The sequence below is a fragment of the Plectropomus leopardus genome, chromosome 15 (assembly GCF_008729295.1).
Source record: "Plectropomus leopardus isolate mb chromosome 15, YSFRI_Pleo_2.0, whole genome shotgun sequence".
Taxonomy (NCBI): domain Eukaryota; kingdom Metazoa; phylum Chordata; class Actinopteri; order Perciformes; family Serranidae; genus Plectropomus; species Plectropomus leopardus.
The window spans coordinates 12,415,228-12,435,432 of NC_056477.1; the positions used below are offsets into that span (position 1 = coordinate 12,415,228).

At 39.1% G+C, this 20,205-nt stretch overlaps 1 protein-coding gene across 1 annotated transcript in view; it reads left to right on the forward strand.

Annotated features, from left to right (window-relative positions):
* Nucleotides 1-20,205, forward strand: part of LOC121954489 (cGMP-dependent protein kinase 1-like) — a 114,736-nt gene that overhangs the window by 35,894 nt on the left and 58,637 nt on the right. Inside the window, exon 3 of the mRNA XM_042502005.1 lies at nucleotides 475-588. Coding sequence (XP_042357939.1) covers nucleotides 475-588 — 114 coding nt within the window. The remainder of the gene's footprint in view (nucleotides 1-474; nucleotides 589-20,205) is intronic.

Sequence of the window (20,205 nt, forward strand, 5' to 3'; positions counted from 1 at the left end):
GGTAGCTGTCAACTGTAGGTAATACAGTGACTATGGATAAGTACCTCATACAACTAAACTTAAAAAAAATATTGGAAAACCATCCCTTTAAGGCATGGCATACTGTGTCTGAGTTATGGAGTGTTAAGCTTTAATCAGAATTTTTTCACATTGCTACTGCTGCATTGCTATGAAACACGGCCTCGAACAGGCCTGGTAGGAGGCAAGTAGCCCTTGGAAACTCCACATTGCAAAATAATCTTATCTTTTTCCAGCCCAGTGAGTCAAGAGCACTCTGGCTGGGTGCCCCCAAAAATGAAGCAAAAGCCCTCCAACACCTATCATCCACTCCATTTCATCACCGAAACTTTGTTTGCTGCACATATTGAATGTGGCAAGCGGAGGCTTCGCACACCTGGGTAATCAGGCAGGAAAAATTAATGTGCAATTTGAAAAGCATTATGCTTAATGGCTGCATTTCTGTGCATGTTTCAGATGGGAAGGTGGAGGTGACGAAGGAGAGCCTGAAGCTGTGCACCATGGGGCCAGGAAAGGTGTTTGGAGAGCTTGCTATTCTCTACAACTGCACCAGGACTGCCACGGTCAAGAGTGAGTCTCCACAGACACCTGGAAAAAGCATCCCACGTGCTCACATCAGTCTGAATGTTTCCTAGGTGACAGATACTTTGACCTGTTAACACACAAGCACATCCACTAAAATCTGTTCTCTGGGTGAGAAGGACTAAAGGTCTGTCTGTCTGTGAGATAGCCCTACACAGAGAGGAGGATCACACAGTCGCTGTATCACACAGATAATACTGTACCTCGCTCATGATGAAACACTCATCTCCTCTCCTTATTTTCACAACACTCCAGTTAAGTGTCTATCAAGACCCCCCTGTGAGCTGAATGTCAAGGTCTCCTCTTTCAAAGCTCCAGCTATGAAGGATGCACAGTGGGTGAGTAGGTGGTCTTTCAGACTGGCGATTTGAACAGTCAGACAAATAGTGTAAGGAAGAGGAGACTGAGAGAGGACAGGACAGATGGTGGACTATGCACATTTGAGACCTAGTGTGTTCAAGGAGTGTGTGTCAGGATGAAAAATGTGTGTTTGCGTGAGACAGGAAATGGGAAATAGCTGGAAATGTGTCTTTGGATAGAATAATAAATAGACAAAAAGGTGAGATGAGATACGGTCTGGCGAGTGAAAGTGTTGTTGTGCAGATTAAATAAATCAATGTAGGTCAGCGTCTGAGTGAGTGCTCCAATTGGCTCTAACAGAAACATAAATCAGTATAATAACGAATAATTCCACTCACTGTGAGCAGGTTGGTTTTTGCATGTGACCCGTGGATGTGTGAACGCATGAAGGATGGAGGGGGGGGGGGGGGGGGATGCATGATTTGGATTGTGGAGGAAAACCGGGGTTGATGACGATGGCAGTGAGGTTGCACTCCCCTTACTGACCCCTTTCATGTCCTGTGATCCACTACCGCTGACCAGCCAACCTGACAGAAACTCCCAGCTCCCGTTGCTATGGCAACAAGTGCCCACAGGGAGATGAGCCAACTCTTATGGGATAAAATATTCCCCCTTCCCACAGGCGACAGTGTGTCTGTCTTTTTTTTTTTTGCTTTTGTATATTCTTTAGCCTGCCACCAGCCCACCAACATCCTGCTATAGTCCTAAAAGGTGTACGTCAGCGCTTTGCTTGTGAGGTGGCTGCTTCATAAAAAGTCTGCATGGAACAAATGATGTAATTGTCTACACGGGCAGAAGTGTGTTTACAGTCTGACAGGGTCACTGGCGATGCCTCAGAGGGTGTCTCTGAGGGAGGGTTGTCTTGATGTATGTCTCCGTACAAGAATGTGCTGAAGAATTCAGCCACCGCATAGGAAATTAGAGGGGACGGCCTCCGATGGAAATCATTCAACTACCTGATGAGTGCACATGGGGGTTCAGCATCCGATCAACTAATCTAATCTGCATGTAGAACCCTGCAGGAGGATAAATCTTCAGTGTAATTTCAATCTACGTTGTATGTTCTCATAAGTTAGAAGAAGAATAATTACATCTCGAAAGAATTAAGATGATGAACCTGCTAATGTGGACTGTGCACAGCATCCCCCCTCCTTCCTCTTCAGGTAACTCAAAATATAATGACTTTATTGCTAACTGTGATAATGGAGATATTACTGGAGTCTGCCGTCTATTCAGAAAACTCACAGAAACAATTAAGAGCAATTACGTGCAATAACTCATTTAGAGAAATGGCTTGCAGTTGATTTGAACACAGCGAAACCAATCAAGAACAACTCAAGGGTTTTTCCACTACAGAGTGTTTATGCAGCTGCAATAATGGTGGCATTTGCATTGCTTATTTCAATTGTGGCACAGTGTGCAACATGTTGTGGTGATAAACCAGCACAAATGTTTTAAACTTGAAACTTGAATCTTAAAGTCAGCATGAAAAAAGGAGATTTTATACATTCCAGTGGCAGTGAAATGAGCTTGAACTATTGTAGTCAAGCTGCTTTTATTGTAGTCTCCAGTAAGCATATTTTAGGCCATTTACTTTAAATTATTGCCAACCATTTCCAAAGCACACTCCAGAGTTTTGGATTTTTTATTGTGTCTTCAATGTCTTCCTCCAGGCATCATTTGGTTTCATTTTAGAACATTATAAAAAGCACTGACTTGAAACTGGCTTGGTTTCGGAAATTCATCATAGCGAGCATTGTGTCTGTCGGCTAGATTTCCAAATCCATCTACACTTACAAAGAAATAACATGGCTCTGACAACAACGAAAGCAGACACAATGTTCATCTCTATCATGCACTTCATTTAAAATTTTCTGCAAGCTGTTTGTCAAAACAGATAGAAACCACTGATCACCTGGAGAGAAGGTAAAACACATTTTTGGTAGTATCTTTTAGATTGGCAGTATGTATAGTTTACAGTAAAATATCTAAAATACAAAATTAGTGCTGTAGTCTGTTGTATTAAAATAATATATGAACAGAAGGCTCTGTAAATCACATAATGGATTCAATAAATCAACAATAGCTTTTTTTTCTCAACTGTTACAAAAAACTCTGTATCGAACCATTTTATAGTGCAAAAAATGCATTCATTTTTTCAAGTTCATTTTACCTCACAGAAACTGTGATAGTTTGTCAGTAATGCACTTCATTTTTTATTATCTGCAGGCTGTTTGTCAAACTAGGTTGGTATGAATAGAAACCAGTGATTGCCTAGAAAGAAGCCAAAACATAATGTATATATATATATTATATAGATATAATATATATTATATTAAATATATATATTATATATATATGTATATATATATATATATATTATTTATATAATATATCTATATATTCCTTTGGCAGTTATAAAACGAGCTGTATCTATGATTTATAGCAAAACATCTAAAATGAAAAATTAGTGTTGCAGTCTGTTAAATTATATTGATAGGTAAAACACATAATTAATACACCAAATCAGTAAAAACAGCTTAAACTTCTAAATTCCCCGAAAAAACAACAACTTTGTATTGGACCATTTTATGCAGTAAAAGGTGCAAATATTTGTACAACTACACAATTCTAAGTGGATGTTTTTCATGGATGCGACAAAATTGCAAGCTCTCTCTATCAAAAAAAAAAAAAAAAAAAAAATAGAGGTTTGGCTGCATTTGTATTAATTCTTGCATTTCCATGCAAATTTCTGGAGGCACTGACAAGGATATTCGTTTTCCATCAATCCTCCTCCTTTTCAGCCTTCAGGTGATTTCACGTGTGAGCACTTGCTTGAATTCTCCCGAGTGAAATGAAACCTATAAAGTAAGTTGGCCTCGACTTGAGCATTTCGAGCAGCACTTACTCCCGGGCTGAGCAGTGTCCCCAACAAGCTCTGCCAATCAATATGTTATGTTTTGTTTCAGGATACAGACACTTAAGTGTAGAGTTATGAACACAACTGGGGTTTGGCTCGGCCAGTCTTGGCAGATGAGGTGGGATTTCGCATGCAGCCTTGGAGAAAAATGTTGCCAAAGAGTCAGTTTACAAAACGTCCCCTTGCCATCAAATCCATATCAGATCATTTTCACATGACAACAATCGGGGCGATGCTGGCCAAAGAGAAGAGAGGAAGAAAAGGGTGGGAGTTAGAGACAAAAGAGAGAGGCGATAAATAAAGGACAGCAGTGACAGCAAAATGAGGGAGCCACCTCAAGGGAAGCTGGACAAAATTGGTATTTTTTTTGTCTGCAGACAGACAAGAGAGAAGGAGGATGGCCTGTTGCTAGAAAAGAAACACTATTTTATGGCATCAAAATGTCACTGTTTCATAAAGACTTGGACAGCATAACAGGATGCAATTCAGCATGCTGCGACAAAACTGTGCAGCAGCTGACAGTAGTAAGCATCACTGCCCCACTTGACAACAGCAGAAATAATTTAGATGATGTTGTTATGGCATTATATCTTAAAAGTAACCACTTAAGCTTTGGAATCCAGGCATATAGTTCTACACTTCAAAATCATGGTAAAAGGATTAACTTGACAACCAGCAATTATTTCCACGATTGATTATCTGTCATTTGTTTTCTCAACTCTTTGTTTGGTTTAAATGTCAGAAAATAGCAAAAATTGCCTGTAACAATTTCTCCAGCCCACATCGACTCTTCAAATGTCATAGTTTGCACGATCAACAGTCAATAACCCAACAATGTTCTGTTAACAATTACGAAAATCAGAAAAGCAGCAAGTCATCAGACTGGAGTAGTCATCAATACCTGCAGGTATAGTCTGGCATTTTTGTTTGAAAAATGACTTAAATGATTAACCTCTCTCTCTCTGCTAAATACTGTCATCATGTCTATAACTCCCTGTCTGCACTTTTGAACTGTTTACTTCTGCTCATTTGACCAGAGATATCTATCTATCTTATATCATTTATCACTGTAGCAAAAACTGCTGTTGCCATACGGAACGGTTAATGTTATTTCCCTTTTAGAACTTTTTTAATTGTTTGTATATAGTTTACGTACACACACAGCACACTGGTCACTAATCTTACTGTAGTCCGACTAGTTTCTATAGTCTCTGCCAACTGTCCTTTAACTGCAACATGTATGCAAGTCATAAACTTAAATTTTGTTGAAATCTGTCCGTCTGTCTGTCCGTCTATCTTTTTTAAGTTGTTTGTCAAACTACGCCGGTAAGACAAACTGGTGATCACCTAAAAGAAGGAAAACACTTTTTTTTGGAAAATGGTCAGCAGAAATGTAACAAACTGTATCTATGATTTATAGTGAAACATCTAAAATGCAAAATTGTGCTGTAGTCACTTAATTAAAATGAGACACTAACAGAGGGCTCTGTAAAACTCTTAAATGATACACTAAATCAGTAATAACAGTTTACATTTCTAAACAGTTACCAAAAACTTTGTATTGGACCATATTATGCAGCAAAAGTGCAAGTATTCGTCCAGTTACACGATTGTGGATGTTTGTCAGGAATGAGACAAAATTGCAAGCTCTCTCAAATTTTAGGATTGGCTGAATTTGTATTAATTCTTGTATTTTCCCACAAATTTCTGGAGGCACTGACAAGGATATTCATTTTTCATCAATCCTCCTCCTTTTCAGCCTTCAGGTGATTTCATGTCGGAGCATTTGATTAGATTCTCAGAAGTGAAATAAATCCTGCAAAGTAAGTTCGCCTCAACTTGAGCATTTCGAGCAGCACTTACTCCTGGGCTGCGCGGTTTCCCCGCTAATCAATATATTATGTTTTGTTTCAGGATACAGACACTTAAGTGTAGAGTTGTGGATCCTATCCATATATCTATTACTTTGCAGCCAATCTATTCAACAATCAACTGATCAGCTGAGCAGGACACAATAAAGATGGCCAAACATTACTTTACTTTGTAGGCTCTATAATTTTATCTAAACCTCAGAGCTAGCCATTTCTGCTACTGGGGATAATATTTGCAAAGAACTTGCACTGATAATCTTTGGTAAGTGAGAATAGCGTGTGTGTGTGTGTGTGTGTGTCATGTTCGATGTCACAGACAGGCTGGAGCACAGGTAAACAACGGTAGGCAGCCCGTAATTGCATCTTGCTGGTAAAGGGGCTAAAATTTCACCTGGATGTTGTGTTTCCATCAGTGCTCATTGGAGCCAGAGATGATAAATACCTGCAGAGTCATCTGAGGTGAATGCAGATTGTTAACTTTCTTATCACATTAAAAAGCCAGATGTTAGTGGGCGGTGGCTGGATTTTTGAGCAGTGGAAAGCAGCTTTATGGGGAACCAATCTAAAGGCTATCATTATTCTATAGCCATTACACTTTCTATAGCTTTTCACCACATTTCAAGGTCTTTCTGCAAAAAATGACCATGAGATTCAATAAAAAGAATAATTGGACCTTGATCAAAGGTTTTTTGCTTCCAAGGCAGAGAATCAACTTTAACCTTCAAATATAAATCTTTTTATTACAAGCAAATTAAATAGAAAACGAAGGAATAAAATTATAGCTTAAACAAATATAATATGTGATCATGGCACGCACACATAAAAAGCATATTGTTCAATCACAGTGGCTCCAAACGAGTGTCAGGAACCCTGACATTGTTTTGGATCAGTCCTCAGTCTGAGAGTGAGGTCACTGCCAGTCACTACTAACATAATCAGTGAGACTGATTATCTGTGTGCTCCATCTTAATGATAGTGGTGGAAAAAGCAGTCTCAGACGTCATTACAGAACCTCAGCTGTGCTCTCAGTGGGGATCACATCTAATGCACATGAATGCTTTAACATATGTGTAGATTATACTATCCGATTAATAACAATGTCATAATTCATCTTGAGAAGTACCCAGAGTATTTAAAGAGAGATCCAGATGAGGCAGGGGGGGCGCAGCATGTGTTTGAAAGGAAATCCTATTCAGCTCTAACCATCAAGCATACTGCTGGATATTTGCCTGCAGCAGGCACACAAACACACACACATTTCGCACACGTATTTCTCACTTTCAGTCACTCTCTGTCAATCACTCTCTGACACACATACAGAGCGAATGTTGTACAGTGCAGTCATTTTTGACAGGTATTATTTCATGATGATCAATGTCCAATATACGTTGGCTGGTTTTTACACCAGCACGTCTTCCCTGTCACGCTCCCGTGCTCGCTCGAGAATTAGCTTCAGCTGTTTAAAGGAGCGTGGGGTCTGCAGGTATCGGGGAAACACAAGCATGGCTAAGAAAATTGCAGTATTAAATTGGCTGTAAACTAAATGACTGGGGATTAAAATGAGAGCTGTTACATGGAGAACTTTTTTGCCAGCAAAACAAGCCAAAAGGGAGTGTGTTTTCTATATATTTGGAATGATCAGAGTTAAAAGCTTAATTTGTAGATTAAGTATTATCGTTGTCATCCTGGGGGTAATTCAATAAATGCACAGTTAGGTAAAGATGATCCCTATTAGCTGTTTTAGTGGGTTGTTAGAGTATTATGCATCCTATTACTGGAATTATTACAGACAATACAAATGAGAATGTGCACTTTATTACATCAGGACCTAGGACATAACTCCCCAAGAGGGGTTTGTGTCCCTCAGCAGGCCCCTCTGCAGACAGAGTGGCTCAGTTATTTTGTAATTATAATTTACTAAAACAATTTATCAACATATTTGCATTAAGAGGCAAAAATGAACACACAAATAGGATTACAAATTATTACTTTGCTGATTACTATTCCATCACAATAATGGGCAACTAACAGCTATAATTGACCGCCTCATTTGTGACACCAAAGAGTAACACCACATGGTGCAATTAAGAACATGAAAACTGATATAAAGTTTACAAAAATGTCAAAATAAACAGATAAATGATCGAAACACCCAGCTCAAAGTGCTACTTAAAGCAATATTATGCAAGTTTTAGTTGATCGTTAAGTCTCATTTCTAGGTCGCCAAATACAGACACGTTTGGTTGATGGTCGGACCAAATCACCAACCAAAAATGATAGTATATGACAACTTGGGAATGAGGCTCAATCAACTAAAAGGTGCATAATGTTGCTTTGAAGTCACAGAAACACAAATTCAAACTCAATCAAAGCTACTGTAGAGAGACCCAGCCTAAAAAGCAACCCAACGATCACCATGTCATGTTGAACAAAATCCACATTGATATAATTGAGTGTTAAATAACATCTAGATTAAAATTATTTTCAAAAAAACACATTTAGCAGCCCAGCTGCACAAAAAAACCCCACTGATGTTACATTTGTATATATAAGATTCATATCAGTGTTTCTAAAGTGAAGTAGAAGGAAATTGAAAAGCTGATTTTGTCATGGGGAGGTGGAGGGGATGGTGTGACACCAAGGCGAGACATCTGCCAATCTGCACACCATTGTTTGAGAACAATATACAATAACACCGTTGGTGTTTTGGCATCCCTTTGCTGCCTTTCAACCAGTGTTTGTGGCACATAACTTGGGTGTTTTTCACTGACACATCACAGCATTTCACAGTGACAATTGAGCCACCATACCCGGGCTTTTATTGTCAACACATGGCGACATTTCCCAGTGCTGTCTGAGCAGCATTTCACAGCAATTTCAGCCACTCAACACAGGTGATGTTCCACCAACACATCACAGTGTTTCCCAGCAGTGTTTGAGCTATCAAACATGAGAGTTTTCACAGACACCCTGAAATGGTTCCCAGCAGTATTTGAACTATGGAATCTGGTGTTTTTCCTCTGACCTGTCCCTGCTTTTCCAGCTGCTTTTGTGTCACCAAACATAGACGTTTTTAGCCAGAACCTGGTATTTTCCGAACAAGTTGTTTTTCATCTTTACCCGAGTATTGTGAAGAAACCTTAAGTTTTAACGTATATGCTACTAAATAATACGTAAATTAAATATAGCCCTGATTTCTGCACAGAGATAACAGTTTTTCTGGCATTGGTTTGAAATTTAGAACAGGACTGGTGGTCGATGATGGGGCACATCAGACTTGAAAGGTTAAGAATCACTGATGTGTTGCATGTGCCTGATGTACAAATGTATTCAATGCATATTGATTCAAACCTGTCCATACATATAATTATATACTATGCATCAGATATTCATCTCAAATTGACATTTCTTTTCTCGCAGTGATTTCCATTATTTGACATTTGTTCTCTATCTCTCCCCAAGCTAATGTGGACTTGAGATGGAAATTAAAATTAATATGGATGGCATCCATTCAAGCCATGACTGAATCTGTCCTTTATAATAGAGCTCTAAAAGCCTTACTGCCAGGAGTAAACTGGCAGTAAGACTATTATTTTTCCTCAACATGGGGGGGGGGGGGGGGGGTCTGAAAGCACCGTCAGACTCCTTATAGACAGCACAGACATGCATAACTACATACTCTCTAATGTTCGCGCAATAGGCTGCATTTTGCCAGGTGCAGTTATAGAGGTGAAACTGCCTTATAGATGAAACATGACAGCTAGCACAGGGCCAATGCTCGGGCATCAGTATTCATACACACAGGCGTGCTGCTAAAAAAAGACCCTCATATCATGGTATCACAGAGAGAAAATTAAGCCACAGCCACAGCATTGTCCTGGAGACCTCTGAGAATGGCCCTTGTGACAGAGTGATAGCTCAGCTGTTTGAAAACCCTTCCTTCCGCTGGGGAGCGAGCAAACAGTCGTCTTCCTAATCACTCTGAGAGAGGAGAGCGTGCATGTGAGCGTGTGTGTAAATGTGTGAGCGTGTGTGTAGGAGACTACGTCTGCTCAGTCTCAGGAATCACCCTGTTCGCAGTGAGTGAATCTTGTTTTGGCAGAGTGAGATGAGTTACAGGTTGGAGAACAAGACATAAAGTTAAACAGTGAGACTGGCGGAGGATGGCGGCTTTTGCTTGGGGACTCTGTTGTGTTTCGATAACACAATGTGTTGATTGTACAACTGTCAGTGTGCCCTCTGAGTCTCTTACTCTTGAACTCTTGTCACAAAGAAATACAGACTACCTACAAACCATTCTCTCTGCATTTTAACATTTTTCACACATATATACATATTTTTTTCTCTTATTTTCTTATGTCAAATTTAAATCGTATAAAAATAATAATGAAAATAATATTCTGTTGGAGGTGTCATTGAACAACACCAAGTTGGTAATCCTCTCTTTCTTTTTTCCCTTGGATCATTCTTTCCGTTTGTTTTTGGTTATGGAGATGTTCTATTGCGCAACATCCGTAACAGCGCCCCTTACAGTATAACAGGGATAACATCGATTGATCTTGTCAGTGGAGGGGAAAGTGTTAACAGTGCTAAACAGGTTTTGCGGTCAAAATTAAGCTTCTTAATCACCAGGGCGACCTGATGGGAGACCACAGGTTGGACACAATGTTTATTTAACAACATGTTCTGAAAACAGGACATGAATTTGCAAATCCTACTATAGCGTAAGAACGGCCCACTTTACTCTGCCTCTGATTGGCTTATCCTAAAATTCTTAGCCTAACCTTAACACATCCCAGTCCTCTGACCTAAACGTAAACAATGCAACCAACAAAGGCAACAAATACTAGCCACTAGGGATGATGAAAACAAATTGATGATCGTTATGAATTTAATTAAGAATTTAATCGAACATGTAAAATTTAATCGATTAATCACTAGGCCACGAAATGCTGTGAAAGTATATACAATATGTTGCTGTGAGGTTTGACCGACGACAAACGCACGCCTCTAAATGGATGGGTGTGTTTCAAAATGTAGCACTAAAGCTCAATTAGGCAATGTAGAGCCAAAAATGAAAAGCTGCTTTGTATTTCACATCTTTTTTTTTCTTTAAAATTTACCATTTAATTACTGGTTGATGTGTGTGTGTGCATATTAACGTTAAGCAAAATTAACCAAAATTTACATCATTTCTTTGACGCCAGCTTTTATGACTTCACTACAGCGCTACCAAGTCTTGGCCTCCTCTCACTCTCATGTAGGATCTGCAGCAGAATACCAAACACCAGCTATTTATCTTGCCAGCAGAGGAGAAAAGCAGCATTTTATACAATTTGTTTTCAGTGTGATTAAAATCAAGTGAGTGCAGAATGTAAAAGCACCCTCTGAACAAAAGGCCTCACTTCTGTGCTTTTTGAAAACCAGAGTGAGCACTTTCAATTCGCACTTCAAATGTGGCAATTTCCTATAAATCCAGCTGAACGTTATACACAGCTATGCAGCCTCCAACAAGGATAATATTTTTGCACAACATAGCTCTCATTTTAATAATTACCAGCCATCAGCAGCTACATTAGCCACATTTAGCATTCAAACAAACAGCATTATCTTGCTGGTGATATAATACAAGCATAATCATTAGTTTGCAGAAACACTTAGCAGCAGTTAGCTCCTCTCTTGTTCCTGTTCCTGAAAAACATTTATGATGATTTACAATGAGTATACGCCACTTTCTTTAATCAGCTGGAAGGCTTTTCCAGCAGAAAGAGCCATTAATGTAGCCATCAGTGGAGGCGTTTCGGTACAGTAGGCCACTGCGCTCTCTGCTGCCTGAAGGAAACAACCTCATTCTAACTTTACGTTATTCGGTTATGTTCAAAGATTAAGATAAACCAAAGATACAAGAAATTAAAGCCAGTGGAGACAGGCTGTTCATCTTGTGTAATCATCATTTTTTAATTTGAGACTTTGAGACTTGAGACTTGGGACTTTGAGACTACTTTCAAGTCACAGATACAAATGTGCCTAAAAATAGATATCAAAGTTTGAAAAACCTGGAGAACACTTGCAGTATTGTATCAGCTTAATTCATTTTATTTTATTTTATTTTTCATTAAATCATTGAGATAAGGTTGAAAACTGTGGAATATTTCTTAAAATGTACCTAATTTTAGACTGACAACAATGCTATGTTGCTGTAATTTATAAAGATGTGTATAAATATAGTAGTATGTAAAATATACTTCTGACTGCTCATCTTATCATTATGTTGTTACCTTACGTTTATGCAGTTTTTGTCTTTTACTAATTTTTTTAGAGTTGCTACACTTAGTTGACTGATTATCAAAAGAAAATTTATTGTCTACTAATTTCATAATCGATGAATAATTTCAGTCATTTTTAAGAAAAAATGTCAAACATTTACTAGTTCCAATCTAATTTCAATTATTTGTTGTTTTTACATTTTCAGATGTAATTACAATTTTAAGAAATTATTAAATTATTGGGTGCTATAACCCCTGATCTATTTTGACTCCTGCACTATTTTATGTCTTAGATTCTTCATTTTTTATTTGCAGGATTTTGCCTTTGTACATTTTTAATGAGCTTTGTTTAAAGGAGCCTAAGACATAATATTTTTCACTGCCAACACTTAATTGTTGTGCATATGCCAATAAAAAACTGTAATTCCAATTACGCACAGCATATAATAAATGAGAGAAGAGCCATGGTTGCAGGAGAGGGTGCACAGTGTACTGTTGAGTAAATGGACAGACGACAAAGTATTTTTAGTATACATTATTAAACCTGGAGGTTGAAAACCACAGCTGCTTTTAAAAGAAACAACAAATTACTCATTGTTGTGAACCGAAGGTGAGTGTGTGTGAACCGGAGCACCACCATTAGGTCGGGCCTGGCTGTGTAGGGTCGGCGATAAGGGCTCTAAGCTGGTGAGTGCACCTCATAACAAGAAGCACAGAGGCACCATTTACTGTGCTGCTGTGTCTTTTCCAATCATAGGCTACTCACCACAATTAGAGGTGTAACCAAGAGCAGGGAAGTGAGAGACTGACATACATGCAAATGCACCATAGATAAACATGCAAATGTAAAAATGAGAGAAGCGGTTTATGTAGGCATTACTCATCAGAATTCAGACAAGCAATAATACAAACTGAAAAAAGATAACTCATATATCTGAAATTGCACCAAGGAGAGCAAGAGGAATTATTAATTATTGTTAGAAAAACAACGCGCAGTAATTTGGCATTTGCTGTGACTGACGTGTCCAGATATTTTGTTGCCAAAGTCAAAGGCACAATCTTTCCATCACCTCATGCTGCTTTGTGCAGAGCTTAGGAGAACTACATCGCCTGCAGGATGAAAGTGTTTCACTGGATGAGCGAAGAAAATGCAGATCAGGGACAGAGAGAAGAAGAAGAATGGCATTGGTAGATAGAATTCCAGTGGGATGGAGCGAGGAAAAAAATCCTCTCTGTTTCCATGGCTGTCATGGTAACACTGTTGCCAGAGTGCAGCAAGAAATGTGGTGATGAAATGGTGATGGTGGCAGGGAAGCCCCCCACCCAGCTGTCTGAAGTCACGGTTGTCACTGCCTTTGCTTATTTTCTGTAACTTAGTGAATATGGCTTATTTTAGTTGGATGAAGGCATCCAGATTTGTGCTTTTGTGCGTGTGTGTGTGTGTGCGTTTGCATGTGTGTGTGTGCGTGCATCTGGACTGAGGGCCCCTGCTGCTGCTGTTGTCCTGATTCTCAGTCGGAGCGCAGGTGTGAGCCCGGAGCAAGAGGCTCTTCTGGGGCTCTAGAAGACTTGAAAGGTTAAAACACTCGAAGAAAGGCGACATCAGACAGCAGCAGTATACCGTCAGAAAACAGGCCTGCAGGTGAAGCATGAAACAATTGCTTCTCTTGTTTTATGCTAAAAAAAAACTGTGACAGTATGGACAGACTAATAATGGGAACATAAATTTTGCTAAAAGAACTAAAAGTGTCAAAAAAAGGACTCAGAAGTGAGTAGCCCCACCGTTCTTGTTGTTGACTTCAAAAGGTCATTTAGGCATGCTTGATGCGAGTGTTTCCAGGATGCTGGTGGGAACGTTGCTCCATGTGGTGAAGATGGCTACATGAAGGGCATCCACGGTCTGGAACTTTTTTTAACTACCTTTGCCATCCATCCCCAAATGTTCTCAATGGGATTCAGCAGGGGAACACGCAAGATGGTCCAAAAGAGCAACGTTATTCTCCTAGAAGAAGTCCTTCGTCAGGTGGGCATTGTGAACTGCAGCGTTGTCCTCTTGAAAGACCCAGCCATCACGGCACAGACGAGGACCCTCAGTCAAGAGGGATGCCCGCTGCAACATCTCCACATAGTCAGCCGCCGTTTGACGCCCCTACACAACCTGAAGCTCCATTGATCCATTGAAGGACAAAGCACCCCAGATCATGATGGAGCCTCCTCCACTGTGCCGCATAGAAAACATCTCCAGTGGGATCTCCTTGTCTTGCCAGTAACGTTGTAAGCCATCAGGAATGTCCAGGATAAATCTTTTCTCATCAGAGAATGAAACTTTCTTCCACCCTTCATTGTCCCAGGTTTGGTGCTCCCTTGAAATGTCCAAACGGGCAAGTTTGTGGCGTGGGAGGAGATGTCATCTTTGAAGATGTTTTTGGTTCTTTAAGTCCTTCTCTCACAGATGCCATCTTATGGTTATTGGGCTGCAGTCAGCATCAGTAAGGGCCTTAATTTGGGTCAAGGATCGGCCTGTGTCTTCATGGACAGCCCGTTCGGATCCTCCGGCTCAGCGCAGGTGAATTTTTGGGTCTATCACTTGAATTTTTTGTCCCATAACCCTCAGGTTCTTTTATGATATTTAAAATGACTGTTTTACTGTTTCCTTGGCATTGATGGCGTGTGGTGAGAGGCCTTGCTTGTACAGCTCAACAATCCTGCCATGTTCAAAGACAGAAAGCCTTTTTGCTTTTGCCATCAGGAGGTCATGACAGTGTGAATGTCTGACAGAAAATCACATGAAAGCCAGATTTCAGCATGGATTTTGACTTTTTAAGGATATGGTCTTAAGCTTTTGATCAGCTGATGAACAGCCTGTTTGAGTTTGAAGTTTTCAATAAATTGCCTACTTTCTATTTTTTGTCTCTTGCTCCTGTTTCTTCTTTTTGCATTTTGATGCTCTACTTACAACCTGGTTACGATCCACCAGTGCGAAATGCGAATACTTGGAATTTTCTGCTCCGAATGAGCAACCTAGCTCCAAAAATTGAAAATCAACAAGTGGCAGCAGATGTTTTGATCATGGTGAACTGCCACAAACAAATAAATGTGTGGGAAACACTGCTTCTGTTCAAGCTTAACTTGTAACTATGTCTTTTTGCATCGCTGGCAATGTAACACACATCAACGACATCAAATCCAGAGAGAAGGAAGTGCCGAGCCGAATTTATGCTGTTACCAGTAGAGTACTATAGAGAACAACATGGAGAGTGTGACAGAGGAGCTCTGCACCATAAATCGACAGCGAAATGATTTACCACCGTTTGATATGTTTTCCTGTTGGAAAGCTGCCTCAGTGGTGTAGCTATACAGTTACTGACGCCAATGTTGTTAATACAGCAACTGATAAGGATAGGTTGGTGATGTTTGGACACAAAAATACGATCTGATCACTCGCAAATAACAGTTCAGACAGTCTGTCTAAAAGATCTGATTTGAGACATAAATCTGCCTGCGGTCTGAAAGCAGCCCGATGAGAAAAACTATAATCCGCCCTTTACTCCTATTTAAGAAACAAAAGGAAAAGAAAAGCAAACAATATGAGATAAGACGAGATATGGCGAGATAATCCATTATTATTACCAAACTGGGGAAATCTGCTAAATTATTAGCTTGTTAGTAAGTTGGAAATTAGTTAGCTAGCTGTTACAGCTAGTCGTTTCTGTGGCAGTTATGAAAGAGTCTCAGGTGAATGACCACCTCCCTCTCAACTGGAGTAGGGCTTAAACGGATTTGTAAGCAAGTAGATTTGTGTGAAAAGATTGATTACAATCAGATCTGTGATGTGGCCAACAAAGGCCATATATGTGACTAAGTGTAAATAGAAGAGCCCCAAATCTCATCTGGATCTGATGCACAAGACACGTGACATGACAAGTGTAAATGGGGTCTCAGACGCAGATGGTGATGACTGGAAGATATTTCTCGGGAGGAACGTCAGAGTAAATCACCACAGATGAAACGGGAACATGTATGACTCAAACCTTTGGCTTTTTTTATGGACTTATTGATCATTTGAGCTTGATGATCTATCTATGGAAGAGCAATTCTGAAACAAGCTGTTGCTCACACAGTGTGGAAAATGTAGCCCTGAGAATCCAAGTCAATGAGTGTGGAAAAAGGAGGTTGTTAGAGATTAAAATGTGGATTTTAGTTTGAATTTGCCAGTGCAGAGATCACGTAAGTGTTCTCCAGCAGTCTACGATGCATATCATGTAGCCATTTGTTGCCAAAATGCTACACTCACTGAGCAAATCTGAGAGAGAAGGTGCAACTGACCTTTCATTCAAGAAGTACTTATTGTTCTTTTTAAATTGAATGAAAGAAATATAATCAGCAGAACATGCTGTATGTGAGTGCCAGCCAGGACAGGTTTAGAAGAGGAAAATACAATGCTTGATATAGAAGAATCTTTCTAATATGTGGAACGATATTTGCTTCTGTAGGAGTTTATACCTGCAAACTTGCCCACATTTTTTCCTGTCCAACCTGCTTTTGTCACAGTTCTCAAATAAATTTTGTTTAGCCGTTTCTTGTCTTAGTCGACCATGAGGCAGTAACTGACTGAGAGGCAATAAAGTTTCTATTTTCTTACCTCCATCCTCCCAAAACCAATCTTAATTTAATGTGGCATGATAAGTGGATGACAGTGAATGAGTTGCAATTTTTTTTTATCACGTATTTATATACACTATAATTATTCTGCACTCATTATATGTTAAGGCGCAAGCTAAACACACTACTAATAGAGATTAAAGACAAGGGATGGCCTTCAAATCATTGGACTTTTCAGTATCTAACGACTGCAATCGTTCCCTTGCATCAAAGGTGTAGTCTTTGATTCTGGAGAAAGACTGTCACTTGAACTCAACTACCAATCAAATCCCTACCATCAGTGCTCCCTCAGAAGCTCCTGTAATATCTCTGATGTTTTTTTTTTTTTTACATTTTACTTGGTGTAGCTCTGTTCCTTGTGGGAGAGGATGAACAGCCATCATAGTATTGCATGGCTCCATCAGGGCCACCTTTTTTACCATTTAGGCCCAAATCAGACAGAACGCCTTAGCAAGTTGCAAAACGCGAGGCGCACTGCCTTATTTGTTGAAGCTTTCCAGTCAAACAAAGCCCTTTTTGTAGATTTCTTTATCTTTTTCTAATTTATGTACTTAGCTTTAACACTATTTTGCTGTGAAGGTAACCCACAGATCTGTACCTAAAAATATGCGTAAAAATGGACGGGTGGAAGGCACTTGTTCTGGCTCTTATTGTGGGTAAAAGGTTGTTTTCCAATAGTATGTGAACACAAGTTCAAGTTTTTTAAACTCAAGGCTTTAAGGCAATCCTGTAAAAACGCAGGGACTCAGTAACACAAAAGTGGCGATTACAGAAAGCCACCCTAGGCTGTTAAAACACTCTGTCTGATCGGGGCCTTACAGAGCCAGAGCTGTGTGTAAACAGTGGATATTGGTTGAATTGAACAAAAAAAAAAAGTATGGGTTTTGAATCACAGGCCACTCCTTCTACAAAGTGCTTTGAGTGCCTTATTGTAACCATGAAATACATTTATCATACTCGAGTTGCTAAAAGCAGATAATATACGAGCCGATATTGTGGGAAAAACAAATTAAATATGTTGTCAGTCAATGTTTTGCTCTTGCATGCAGTATCGTTTTACAGATATATTCATCAAAAACATTTCCTCATTATGTTGAAAAAAAACATAATACAGGCAGCATTATGTGTCGCCTGAAACCTGCAGTTGAAAAAATATTATTTAGAGACAAAATATAATTTCAGGGAAACAGCGTTGTTCTTCACAGTGGAAGAACAAACAAAGCTATAAGAAACTGAAGGACATACTGTATAATGGTCCAACATGGGCATAAAGAGGGCGGATAAAAGATCCCTGTCAATATTTGCAATGTCACAGATCTGACAAAGCGGTGGGTGTACCGATGTTAAACTACTATGAGACTGTGCTAGTACTAGTTGCTACTATAGCAACTGTTAAACAGAAACCAACTGCTGGTGGCAGAATAAAAACACTTTGTGTGTGCCGAGCACTGGATTGGAGGTAGCGTACAAAGGATTAAGCAGACATTAACACTTTAAAACCTGGAGGAACATCGCTTTTCTCGTGCTTCTTTCCAATTCCTTTCACAAGTATTTAAACCTTTGAACCCATAGCAAATTGGGTTTTTAAAGTCACTTCTTTAAAAACATGGGAAAATAGGCATTCAGCAACTCGGTAAGAAATGTACCACAAATTGTGAGAAATTAATAAATTAAGTAAAAATATATAACATGTTAAATCTAGAGTAAAATGTCGAAGGAAAAAAGCAAAAAAAATTTAAAAAGCTGGGAAAAAAAAGCACTTTCCCCAGTTTTATTTGTCTATTTTTACTTTCGTCGTTTTTGAACTTTTTTTTTTTTTTTTAGATATGTTCTTCTCCTTTTCACTTATTTTTTGCTAATTTTCTGGGTCATTTCTTCTTCCGTTGCTTATTGCCTTCTCCCCATGTTTTTGAAGAAAAAACAACAAAAAAAAAAATATATACAATATTTGAAACATGGCAGAATTGTTTTTCCACACAGGAGCCCCGCACAGAGAAAGACATTTGTAATCTCCAGACCACTCATTGGTTTGATTAATGTTTGCATGGTTATGCATCTTTCCCTCCCATAATGAACACTTTCTTCACAGATTTCACAGAAACAGAACCGAATGTAGGACTCCTGCAGAGTAAAGAGGCCTCCTTTCAGAATAATTGCCGTCTCAAAGGAAAAAAAAAAGAACAACGTTGGCATACACACATATACAATGCGTTTGGGAACTCATGCTGGCGTGCAGTCACTAACTCACACACAGTCACAGAAACATGTATTCATCACATTCTGGCAGAGCAGTCAGGGGGAATTATCACTCTGGCTTCGCGCTGTATTTTTGGGTGCAGAGATTTGATGTTTTTGCCTCGACGGGTTGCAAAAACATCAGCTTTGACTGACAGAACGCCTGATGAAATTCAACAATGACACAACACGTTATTTTTTCTTGTCGTCAGAACAGGAAAAAGAAAACACTCATGTTTTTTTTGTGTATTTTTTTTAGTAATTGTAGTGTAGACAGTGTTCTCATTCAGTAGGGTATTATGTTGAGATATTACAGGGCTAAATCTAGCTGACAATGTGTGACAATGTGTGTTTTTGGCGTATTTGACTGCATGACAACTGTGATTCTGATTTCAGAGTGCAGGTTGGGTCCACAGAAGCAGCTATATAGAGAAATGTGACACCTGATGCAACCAGATACAACCTGAACAAGGGGCCTAAAAATAGCCTACTTGCTGATAAATAGCAAATACACTTCATTTCCTTTCCTCATTTGACTTTCTAGAGCCGGGCAGACAGAAATTTATCAGGTTATTTTAACTGATTTCCTCTGCAGCAAATCGTTTTTGGATGATTGTTTGTAATGATGAGGAAAACAAACAATTAAAATTTATCTCACAAACCAATAACCGAGAAAGCAATTTATGCTGAAAGGTACTTTTTTATTGGTGTTCAGATGCTGCAGCGGATAGCAAATTCAGTTTTCCTTATTCCGCCTATACACTGGAGCAGTTGTCCTTACTATTTACGTCATCAGCTCATGACACCATGAAATGAAGTAAGTGTAAAAAAAAAAAAAAAATCCTTTCAATGAAAAACATGTTGAACAAAAGGCAGGAGCCTGTTGAAAACTGACTGGGATGATTAAGAGCTCTAAAAAAGAACAGTATGTTAACAGAGTTTCGCTTACTACTTTCTTTGATAAAACACAGTTTTTTTGTTCCTTTTCATCTCTTCCATTTATTATCTCGTCCTCAAAGAGAAATTCCACTTTTTTTATTGGCCTATGACCTCCCCTTCACACTGTTTTAGACACTTAGATCCATGAAAATACATGTATTTAACCAGTTTTTACCATCATTCCTTTATTCCCATGATCAGAATAATTACCCACATAAATAGTGTTCACCCATCTTTCCCATCCATCAGAGGTGTAAGATCTGTTCACCGTGCACCATACATTACACCCTGCATCGGTGATGTATGTCAGCACTACTCAAGTCCATTAATTCTGACTCATAAGACTGAATTG